Here is a 12,373-nt window from a genome sequence, read left to right on the forward strand (position 1 = left end):
GTGTCGCGACACGTTAGTGTGTCAGCTGCCGTGTGTAGGTGTGTCACGGGAACATAACGAGAAACCTCTGAGTCTATGTGAAATAAGCAATACCAACTTGCATGCATTTTTACGCAGCAAAGGTGCCCATTAGTATGGTGCACTAGTATATTCCCCTTCCGTCGTATCCGTGTATGCACACCGCGGTCGAGGGATCATACAGGTACTGCGCATGCGCAGTATGCATGATCGGGTCAAAACAGCTGGTTCCGTGTCACTTCCGGTGACGCAGCTGCACCTGAAGTGACGCGTTCGAGAAATTCCATGGGTCCAGTTTTTTGATAGAACACCGTCTCAACCGCCGCTCGATCACAGCTTGACAAAATTGGTTTAATGTGAAAAGTCTTGGAAATGTATGTTATTATCTTGCAAATCATATATTTTTAAAAATATAAATGAAAGGTTTTCATTAGATATGTTGTGTCCCCATACATTTCATTATTACAATTTATGTATGTGTCCATATCTCTTATTAGGGGTTAGTTTAACTAGGGGTGTGATCCGCTTCGCTTAGAATCGGAGAAGCAACAGCGAACCGGGGTGATCCGCCTCCCCTACAGGCAGAGGAGAAGCAGATCAGGGGGCTGGAGAAGCATGGTGAAGAGAAGCGACCATAAGCGGAGCGCTCCTCTTTTCACGGCGCGCTTCGCCCACCATTTTGGATTTTTTTTGCCCATAGGATTGCATTGCGGAAAAGATTAGTGGATAACTTTTTTGTTTTTCAAGCTAACTATTTGAAACTCGCTGTGCTTAGAGAGCCATGGGTGGGGGTCATTCTGAGCCTATTTTCAGCACTTTGCGTGCTGCGGTTTACTTGCTATATATTTTTTTTAAAATAGGGTAAAAAAAGCGGGAGAGGTTCTTTTTTGAAGTGCTGAGAGGCAGATTCAACTCCCAGTCATAATCACCTGATGAAGCATCCTACAATCCCAAAGTTGGAGGGGGGGGATAAGCAAAACAGGATACTTAGTAACTTGGGATACTGGGAAACATTTCTTTCTTAGTCTCTGAACAGACTTTTCCCAGTGTTTTTTTAAACAGTAGCCCCACCAATGCACAAACACAACCTGAAATCATATACTAAGCAAATAAATAACAGATAGGAAACACAGCACTGCTACCCACCCTAACCTTGGTGAACAACTGAATAGATGTGGTGCAAGGGGATAAGGTCTCCTAGGGCATGTGGATGTGCCCAGTGCACACACTGGAGGGGGAATTATGCCAATTTGACTGGCCCTAAGTAAGTACCAGTCTTTAAGAAGCTACTTGACACTTCAACTCATGACAGGCATAGCTTCTCCACTGTTTAATCTTTGGAGGGCTCTGATGAACCTCCAAGGACAGGAGTGTGTGAACTGGGCATGTCCACATGCCCTAGGGGACCTCATCCCCTTTCAACACATCTATTCACTACATATCATTGGACAATGGATTCATTTAGGAAAGATATTTTCTACTTATGAAAACGCTTTTAATGAAATACGCAGAATTCTATGACTTAGATTAATCAATCAATCCTTTATTTACAGTCAATAGACCAGAAAAAGAAAGGTACAGTTATTCCAAGCAGAAGGTCAATAAGATCCTCAGAAGCAACAACAGAACTTCCTCATATAATAAACCAATCATAATACAGTTTTGCAATACAGTAACCAATGATAGACAAGGCATTTATGCATGTGCAGAGTGCAGATAATTCTAAGGCTAGAAAAACAACACATAGATGGGTATTGCAAACCTGGAACATCTGTTCCTTTGTGGTTACTACTCTTCCTGTCCTCGCTGGGAGGCTCACATTCTGACTAATGAGTCAACACTTCTTGTTGGTTGAGCAAGTGTTGCTCAACATATTTTCAGCTGCAGTTTGGATCAAATTGCTATAGAACTTAATTTCTAATAGAAAGGGCTTACATCAAAACAGGGTGGGCACAGACAAAACAGCCCATTCACACATTTCCTCGACACAAGGCAGCATACATAGAATCATAGAACCATAGAATAGCAGAGTTGGAAGGGGCCTACAAGGCCATCGAGTCCTCCCCTTGTGAGGTGGGTTGGGCTGAGAGTCTGTGACAGGCCCAAAGTCACCCAGTGAGCTTCTGTGCCTGAGTGGGGACTAGAACCCGGATTTCTGTGCTGCTGCTGCATATCCCAGTTCCCCATTTTGATAAGATAACCTCCCTTGTGGACTATGGGAATGCTGTGGACGTCATATATCTTGACTTCAGCAAAGCTTTTGACAAAGTACCACATGACATTCTGATTAACAAACTAGCTAAAAGTGGGCTAGATGGAACAACTATTAGGTGGATCCACAGTTGGCTACAGAATCGGACTCAAAGAGTACTTATCAATGGAACCTTCTCAAACTGGGGAGAGGCAACGAGTGGGGTGCCGCAGGGCTCAGTCCTGGGCCCAGTGCTCTTCAACATTTTTATTAATGATTTGGACGAGGAGGTGCAGGGAACGCTGATCAAATTTGCAGATGACACAAAATTGGGTGGGATAGCTAATACCCTGGAAGACAGAAACAAACTTCAAAATGATCTTGATAGGCTGGAGTGCTGGGCTGAAAACAACAGAATGAAATTTAATAGGGATAAATGCCAAGTTCTACATTTAGGGAATAGAAACCAAATGCACAGTTACAAGATGGGGGATACTTGGCTCAGCAATACTACAAATGAGAAGGATCTTGGAATTGTTGTAGATCTCAAGCTGAATATGAGCCAACAGTGCGATATGGCTGCAAGAAAGGCAAATGCTATTTTGGGCTGCATTAATAGAAGTATAGCTTCCAAATCACGTGAGGTACTGGTTCCTCTCTATTCGGCCCTGGTTAGGCCTCATCTAGAGTATTGCGTCCAGTTCTGGGCTCCACAATTCAAGAAGGACGCAGACAAGCTGGAGCGTGTTCAGAAGAGGGCAACCAGGATGATCAGAGGTCTAGAAACAAAGCCCTATGAAGAGAGACTGAAAGAACTGGGCATGTTTAGCCTGGAGAAGAGAAGATTGAGGGGAGACATGATAACACTCTTCAAATACTTAAAAGGTTGTCACACAGAGGAGGGCCAGGATCTCTTCTCGATCCTCCCAGAGTGCAGGACACGGAATAATGGGCTCAAGTTAAAGGAAGCCAGATTCCGGCTGGACATCAGGAAAAACTTCCTGACTGTTAGAGCAGTGCGACAATGGAATCAGCTACCTAGGGAGGTTGTGGGCTCTCCCACACTAGAGGCCTTCAAGAGGCAGCTGGACAACTATCTGTCAGGGATGCTTTAGGGTGGATTCCTGCATTGAGCAGGGGGTTGGACTCGATGGCCTTGTAGGCCCCTTCCAACTCTGCTATTCTATGATTCTATGATTCTATGATTTTCCTGCTTGGAGACGTTTGCCTGCGTACCTAGAATCTTTCCCACGGTGTCAGAGGAGACAGGAGGGCTGGATGCCTAGAATAACGTTCCCTTCACCTGGAGTACTATGAATTGCATCTTTGAGCAAAACCCCACCTAGTCTCATGTGTCAGGGGGCAGGGGGAGGCAGTCCCAGCCAATTCCTTCCCTTCCCTTCCCCCCAAATGCTAAATATTAATGACCCACCCTCTCTTCTCCACCCCTCCGTCTCTCTCTGCTCCTCCTGGATCTGCAGATTTGCTCATTCCAGGGCTGGCTGCTGGCCCCTCTTCTCACCCAAGGTAGCCTAGAAGCCCTTACCATGGCTCGGGTTTGGAGCGGTCTGAAATTCTGCCTTCTCCTTCAAAGCGTCTGCCTCTCCCTGGCACAGTTTGTAAGTTCCTTTCTCTGATATTATTCCAGTAGAAAGATGGTGTGTGTGTGTGTGTGTGATTGAGAGAGAGAGAGAGAGAGAGAGAGAGAGAGAGAGAGAGAGAAAATGTTAGAAGAGGGTCTCTTACTGATCCAGAAGGGCTTGTTTTTGGTGGTTTGCAAGGGAGCATTTGGAAAACGACAATGCTGGGTCCCAGTTTGGGATCCCATGCTGTGTGAAAAGAAATTTCAAGCCTAAAGTCAGTCGATGAAAGGAAAGCTCAGAACCAGTTAGAAAGGAGCTACTCATGGCTGGGACTGAAACCTGGAGCAGATTCACAACCCCACTGATTTTGGAGCCACCAGCCTCCACTGCCTAAAGTGAAAAGAGGCATTGTGTTGGACTGTGCTTGACATAGTTTGATTCTGAACCTCTTTCATTTTGGGGGTTGGGGTGGGGGAGAGTTGAGCTTTCCTTTCATCTACTTCTTCTTTGAAAGCCTCCTGGGAAAACTAACCCCTGGGTTTATGGAAGAGTCCAAGGGTGTTTCCATATGGAGGGCTCCTAGTGTTACCAATGAAAAGGCTTTGTGTGCAGTGATCCTGTCTCTTCCTCTCTGACGGACTTTTTGTGGAATGAAAAGCGCTAGAAGAAGCAGTGGGAAAACACGGGAGGGTTACGATATTTATTTATTTATTTATTTATTACATTTCTATACCGCCCAATAGCCGGAGCTCTCTGGGCGGTTCACAAAAATTAAAAACATTCAAAGTATAAAACAACAGTATAAAACCATACTATAAAATAAAATATAAAAGCTCAACCAGATAAAAACAGCAGCAATGCAAAATTACAAATTTAAAACACCAAGTTAAAATTTCTTTATAGACTGTTAAAATGCTGGGAGAATAAAAAGGTCTTCACCTGGCGTCTAAAAGCATATAATGTAGGTGCCAAGCAAACCTCCTTAGGGAGCTCATTCCACAGCCGGGGTGCCACAGCAGAGAAGGCCCTCCTCCTGGTAGCCACCTGCCTCACTTCCTTTGGCAGGAGCTCGTGAAGGACTCCTGAAGATGACCTTAGGGTCTGGGCAGGTACATACGGGAGGAGGCATTCCTTCAGATAGCCTGGCCCCAAGCCATTTAGAGCTTTAAATGTTCATACCAGCACTTTCAATCGGCCTGGACCTGGACTGGCAGCCAATGAAGCTGGAAAAGGACTGGTGTGATGTGGTCTCGTCGGCCAGTCCCTGTTAGTAACCGTGCTGCCCTATTTTGTACCAGTTGAAGTTTCTGAACCATTTTCAAAGGCAGCCCCACGTATAACACATTGCAGTAATCCAAACGAGAGGTTATCAGAGCATGAATCACTGTAGCTAGGCTATCTCTGTCCAGATAAGGGCGCAGTTGGTACATCAGCCTAAGCCGATAAAAGGTGCTCTTTGCCACTGAGTTCACCTGTGCCTCAAGTGACAGTTCTGGATCCAAGAGCACCCCCAAACTACGGACCCGATCCTTTAGGGAGAGTGCAACCCCGTCCAGGACAGGGCGAACATCACCTCACCGAGTAGAACCCGCCATTGTCTGTAAAATTCCACAAATGAGGCGACACAATAGTGCTACTAAAAAACACTCAGAGAAGAAATGAGTTCTTAAGAAGCTAAACTGAAGTATCTCAGATGCCTTAAAAGGAATCTCCATGTTTTCTCCTGGGATATTGACCCCCCAGGGTTGTTGCAGAAAATGATGTCTTAATATGGAACATTACTGAAACTAAATTAAACATGACCTTTCTGGACCTGTCTTTTGGAGCAAGATGATGTTACTCTGATAGTAATGGCTGGGCGATGTCCAAAAAGGAGAAACCGTTCACCAACTGAAGGGGGTTCTGACTTTTTGCAGATGCTTGGAGGATGGCAAAGGGATGAAACAAAACACAAACGAGATCACGTTTAATTTTGGAAAAATAAACTTTTCTCAGCAGTGAGTAATAAGAAAGGTGAAAGGTATTGGGCTGGGGAGCAAAGTCTGTTTTGGGTAGGGCTGTTTTGCGTAGTCACCTTTATCCTAGACATGCAGTCCTCGATACATCCAGACTTTCCTACAACCAAGAGCTGGTTTAGAAACGACAAAGGGGGCTATTCATTCATTGAGCGGCTTCAGGAAGTCTCCATCACTGGTGAATGCAAAGCTGATCTTTTATAAGTCCAATGGTGCACTATTTCCAGACCTAAGAAATGTCACCTTTAAAGTAAAAAATAACCCCCACGTGGCCCAAATTGCTTTTGGATAGAACTGGGGCTGTTTTGTTTTCATTCCAACGCTCGCAGAGATTTGGACTCAAGTTCAAGACTGATGCTATATAATACATTGACAAAAGGAGCAGATATTTTAATGTATGTGTTCCTTACTAGTGAATCTGCATACTGAAACATTAGACAGAACAACTTCATTTTATTTCAAAGACTCTCTAACTTGACTTGGAGTTATACCCCCCACCTCCATCCCATCCCTGAAATAATAATAATAATAATAATAATAATAATAATAATAATAATAATCTAGATTAAGCACTTCAGAGTCCCATTGGTTTCAATGGAAGAGATTTTCAGTCCAATCATATTGAGTTCAATGAGACTTGCTCTCTGGTAAATATGTGTAGGATTGCAGCTGTAAACATATGCTTAACTTCCGCATTGAAATCAATGGGATTTCTGCCGGCTGAAGCATGCAGTCCTGAATACAGTTACCTGTGTGTGAATCCCGTTGAAGCCGGTGGGACATACAGAGATTGCATTGCGAATTTTACTGAATCAATCCCTTAGCATTTCTATAGCGCTGACTCTTTAAAGTGGAAATAGTTGTCCATGTGGCAGGTCCCTGTTCCCTATCTAAAATTCAACATTGGGAAACAAACAGGGGACATAGAGGGGAAAGTAAACGTATAAGCAATATGCAGTTATTTCAGTTAAATGGGTTTAGGCTTTAGTTACAACAAACCTGTAAGGTAGATCAGTACTGTTAACTTCGTATGGAGGGCAGATTGCATGAGGCCATCCAGTGACGTTGTGGTGGAGGCGGAATTTGAACTGGGATCCTTCTGAACCACCATTCAGCCTCTTAACCATTTTGCTATACCTGAGCAATTCCTTAATCATCTCCACAAAAACCTTGCAAGTGTGGTCATGCTTGTGCCCATTTGGCAGAGGGGGAAAAGTGAGGCTGAGAGAGTGATTTGCGGGAAGTTGTGCAAAAGATTTGTTATAGAGCAGGGAGTCTCCCCAATCCCTCCCTTGGGTTTACTGCACCATGCTGGTGACTACCCTGAGAGATCCATTCTGGGCTGGTTTTGGGTCACCTGAAATAAACTCAGAGCTGTGACTCAGCCTGCCTGGGCAGAAAAACAAGCAACCGTCTCGGTCCACTACTTACACTGCATCTTTACAACTGGACAAGTCACTATAAATATACAGGGAAGAATCTGTGTTTTCATAGTAGGTCCTTGTTTAGTGAGGGGTCGTTAATGTGGGCAGACCTAGCAGTGTCTGCATACAACTGTACAGCCACCTATTCAGGAAAAGAGAGAGAGAGAGAGCATGTAATTTAAAAAAAAAAAGGATTTCAAAGGAATTTTGGGTTCCAATTCCAACTTGTGGTTTTCTTGTTTCATTCAATCTAGGTTAAAACAACACAGACACTGTACTAAAGCACACCAAAATTGCCTTTGGCAGAGTAGGGCTGATAGAGCAATCTCATGCATGTTTATCTTCAGGGAAGCGGATTTTGGCTAAACATTAGGAGAAACATCCTAACAGTAAGAGGTATTTGACAGCGGAACAGTCTGCCTCAGGAGGGGGTGGTTTTTCCTTTGTTGGAGAGATTAAACACTATGATTCTATGGAAGTAAATTCCATTGAGTCCAATGGGGCTTACTCCCAAGTAATGGTGCATAGGATTACAGCCTGGATTTCTTACCTTGCGCTGCTTTTTTGAGCATTCCCCTGTGGTCTTTAATGCTTCAGTTCTCCATACAATGCCCCCTCCAAAACAACAAGATGACGTTTACACCTTTCGCATGTGTGGACAAAGCACAGTATGGAAGCTAAAGTGAGTTAACCAAGGTTCGTCAGGAAGCCTGTTGCAGATGATTCTTGTGTTTCAAAAGAACACTTGGACCAAAGGATGCAGCTTTCCTTGTACACTTCTGTGAAGTACCTTCTAATTTATTAATTTAGTGGACAGCAGGGCCTCCCCATGTTTCAGCATATATAGTAAAGGAGAAATGTGTAATAATCACTGAACTAGCTTAGGGTGCAAGCCTATGCATGTTTCAACAGGCAAAAAAGTCTTCCAATTCCCAGCATTGTCCAGCTGGCATACGTGGCTGAGGAGTGCTGGGAGTTGTAGGACTTTTCTGCCTGTTCAAACAAGCATAGGATTGCACCCTTGGACTTAATGGCTAATGGCTCCCACTTCCTAAGAGTCATCCATATACCAGATCGATGTATGAAGATGTGAGTGTATGACAAATAGATAACTCAAACAAGTGAGTCAAACTCCATATTACTGAAGGAAGAAAACCTTCTCTTAAGAATTGCAACCCTGGGGAAATATAAATAACATCACAGCCACTGATGAGGGCGGAAGCTGAAACATTTAGCTCTAATTATACTCTGGAATTACTCTGTTGTTTGTCTGTCCTTCTTATATATTTTAACTTAAGACTAACTGCTTCCATCGTGGATCCAGAACCTCTTTGCTGCTGTGCCGCTTTTCACCTGCCCCTATAGACTCTTGAGCAGGTCCCAAATCACTAAGTTATCCATGGGGAAAATTACCTTGTCTCCAATTATGACGCAAAAGGAACCCCAAGAAAAAAAAGGAAGAGATTAATAATCCATGGAGGTTGAAGAGACAAGGTAGCTTCACCCATATCTGGTCATTGGAAGGTGCATTCAAGGTGCATTAATGCTGTATTCGTTTTAAAAGGAAAAAAAAAGTATCTCTCTCTGTTAAATCTACTTAACTCCACAAATCTCTGGGTGGGGTTGCATGGGGCAGATGATCCCATTTTATCATTATACCAACCCTGTGAGGTAGTACAGATCGAGAGATGGCGATTGGTTTAACGTCCCCCAGTCATTTTCATGCCTGGTTGAGGATTCGAACTCAGTCCTCCCTGATTCAAATCTACCTACTGTCTGCCACCTTGGCTCTCAGTGCTCGGTTTCACCTGTTTTCAGGTGAAGTACTTTGCAATGACAAGATCAGGTCCAGAAGGACTGGTCCTGCCTTGTCACGGCGTCCTGGGTGCCTTATCGGATATTCCCATCCCTGCCTCTCTTACAACCAGTTCTCCGGGGCAGCTGCTGGCAACAGCAGGTCCTAAGGATTTTATCCGTACGCCAGTGCGTAACTGGTGTTGTGATGCGATGGTTAGAGAAACTCAGCCAGTTCAGCCGATGCTTGGCTTTTCTGCGTTCTTTTTCCTCTATCCCCCAAATAACGTTTTTTCTCCTTTGGTTCCTTTCCTTAGCAAGGTCCACCAGGAGAACCCGGACCACGGGGCCCCCCAGGTCCGCCAGGAGTGCCAGGAGCTGACGGCATTGATGTAAGTACACCGCTCAGCTCAGGAATCTGACCAGGAGAAGGGAAGAGAAGCGTTTGGGTACAAAGGCCGGCATTGTATGCAGGAGGAGTGGAGTGGCGCCCTTTCGGAGTGCCTAGATGGAGCCTGTGGGTTTGCTCTGCGCTCTCTCAACACTGCCCTTCTCCAGAGACGTCTGCCAAGACAGACAGGCGGAACGTCTAATGTATTTTTAAGCGGTGCTCTGTTTCTGCAGCTTACCAGTACCTGGGCTTTTCTTATGAAATCAGTGCCTTTGCAACTGAGAGGGTGGGGTGGGGGGCTGCACTTGGCCCACAGGGTAGAGATGTTTCTTCATTAGTTTTAGGCATCCACATCGCCTTTTTCTGGGGTGTTAGGGACATTTCATTAAGCATCACATTATTTTGCTTCTGGTAACTGTAGGAGGTGGCAGGGGGGCAGGGAAGCTGGATGGGGGAGGGGGTGATGGACAAGGGTCAGTTTGGGGTGGTAATGATGAGGAAGAATGTTGCATGACGCCATAGCCCCGTGGGGTGGGACGTGGGGCTTAATCCACTCTCTCCAACCTTGCTGTAATCCTGAGTGTACCTTTGCTAAGGGTGAGCTAAACCAGAGTTCCGTGGGACTGTCAGAGTGCCATACAATGTGGCAACCTTTGAGTTGTTTCAAACTGCATGTTTCTAGTCCTTACAGCTACAGAGAAAAACTGGCAGCCATGCTGGGTAAAATCTCAAAAGCCTTAGCCCTTGGAGGGCTTCCAGTGGGAAGCTCTGGGCTGTTAATACCCTGGATCCTACTTTGACCCCCCATTCCCTCCACACCATAATGATTGTTTGGTGCACCTACCGCGGAAACTGTTGTCTTGCCTTTCCCACATACTCATCTCTGGTTTCCATATACTTTGATGGCAGAGGATGTTATTAAGCCACAGGGAACACAGCTTGCCATCCCTGCTTCACTCATCAGGGCCAAAAAGCTGTCAATTTTTTTAACGAAATGGTGCGCCATTATATACTGCTATTCATCTAAAGAGTTTTGAGGGTGAAGATGTAGGAAGCATGGTCAGAACACTGATCCATCTTTCTTAGGATTGTCTACAAAATTAAACTTAAAAGAAGCAGGAAGGGCCAGCAGTTTAAAACAGCAGATTTAAACAGCTGAAAGTCAGAACTTTAAAAGCCAGGAAGAACCTGGTGCTGAAAAGATAGCAAAGTCGGGCGGGAATTCCATAAACGGGATACTCTTACCAGAAAGACTTTCTAGGAGTGGGTGAATCTGTTAATCTCAGTCCTCCGAGATTGTTATTTAGGACAAGGTCATCCCACCCCGTTTCCACATGAGCTACCAACTGAAAATAATAATAATATGCGGAGTTTTTCTGCACATTTTCTTAATGTACACATTCTTTGTAAGTATTTTTTAAATGGATGCATTTTTCCAGGTACTTTACATTGCTGAAATCCAGTTATCTGCATACATTCCCCCACCCCCAAATATATGCATTTTGTACACACTTCCTCCATTATTAGGGGAAAGTGTGCACAAAAATGTATGTATCAGTGGGGGGAGGGGGGAAATACAAAAAAAGCATTTTATAAGAGAAAACTGCATGCAAAAGTTGTCTATATAAGGCAAAAATGCATTAAAATGTATTTTGAAAAAATGTGCAGAAAAATACCTATGGATTTTTAACAGGGCAGAGTGAACTAAGGATGCTTTTAACAGGATGGAATGAACTAAAGATTGGAAAAGTAAACTGAAACTGATAGATTTGTCTATCCTTATGCTTGAGTCATGAAATAAACGTTTTTAATTTTAATTCTGAAATTGTATTTTCTACATTTCTGAAATTACATGAGCCCTTTCCCCCTCCTCTTTTTTTTTTACCATGCCCCCAAACATGGCAGTATGGTGTGGGGGTGTATGTGAACTAGACATTTGCTCAGATATTTGGGGTCTGTAAACCATCATGAGCACCGTCTCTGGGTGGGAACGCACATGACTATCCCTCTGGAAATTGCTACAATACATGGCAACAGATTTCGCCTAACAGAGTGGAATTCTATCAATCTCATTATATACCTGCCCACTGAGGATTAAATTTTATGCATTTGACGAACTCTAGTCCCTGTCAGTAGATTTCTTTCTCTCCTGCCTATCTGCAAGGAACCCTGGGAGTGGTAGTTCTTGAGAGCTGCATGGTCTCCCGAGCTGCATGTTGCAGTGCAACTGTGGACGCAGCGCAGCAAGCTCTGGGTTCTAGAGAAGGGGTTGGACCAGCATCTCCTGCTTCAGAATGTTGCTTGTTCTGTTCTACTACCTCGTCAGAGTTGGCTCCTGCAAAGACCTGGACAACAGGGAAATAAGTTTCCATAAATCCCCTGAAGCCTGACCACAAAGGGCAGTAGCCAATCGTATCATTTCATAAATTCAAAGAGCATGAGCAGAGCTCCCCCGAAACCTCCTATTGCACAACTGCTCACACGTAAGACCAATGCACACCGGTTGTGCAGCCGTGCCTGTGCAAACTTAACTTCAGTTGGATTCTCCTCTTGCCCATAGTTTGGAACCTACTTTCCGCTAGCACAACATGATTTGTGCGGAATGACACAACGGGATGCTCTCATGTTTGGGCTCTGGGTGCCTCCAGATCTCCCCAAGGGAAAGAAGCACAACGCCTTTTCTGTTGGCTTTGAAAGGAGCCCAAAGGGGTGATTTTATGGCTCTTTTAATATCGGTTTTATTTGCTGTTTATTATTTAATGTTCTTGTTTACTGTTTTGTGGCTTCAGGCCACAATCTTGTCCCTGCCTCCTGAGCGTCAGCCCCTTTGAACTCAATGGAACTTACATCTGAGTAGATACGGGCACTGTGGTTTGACCAATGGTTTCGTAAGCCACCTTGGGATGGTGAACACCCTTAAAGGTGGAATAAAAATCTTTTGGATAAACAAATACATA

General features: G+C 44.4%; 1 protein-coding gene across 3 annotated transcripts in view; it reads left to right on the plus strand.

Moving 5' to 3' along the window:
• The window catches only part of COL9A2 (collagen type IX alpha 2 chain), a 69,229-nt gene that overhangs the window by 1,708 nt on the left and 55,148 nt on the right, over positions 1–12,373 (plus strand). For 2 of the 3 annotated variants that reach the window (XM_063140218.1, XM_063140216.1), the window contains exons 2-3: positions 3,691–3,828; positions 9,343–9,417. In XM_063140218.1, coding sequence (XP_062996288.1) covers positions 3,757–3,828; positions 9,343–9,417 — 147 coding nt within the window. In that variant the 5' untranslated portion in view covers positions 3,691–3,756. Of the gene's footprint in view, positions 1–3,673; positions 3,829–9,342; positions 9,418–12,373 lie in introns of those variants that run through there. The other variant, XM_063140217.1, reaches the window with a different exon arrangement.

The sequence above is a fragment of the Elgaria multicarinata genome, chromosome 13, assembly GCF_023053635.1.
Source record: "Elgaria multicarinata webbii isolate HBS135686 ecotype San Diego chromosome 13, rElgMul1.1.pri, whole genome shotgun sequence".
NCBI classification, from domain to species: domain Eukaryota; kingdom Metazoa; phylum Chordata; class Lepidosauria; order Squamata; family Anguidae; genus Elgaria; species Elgaria multicarinata.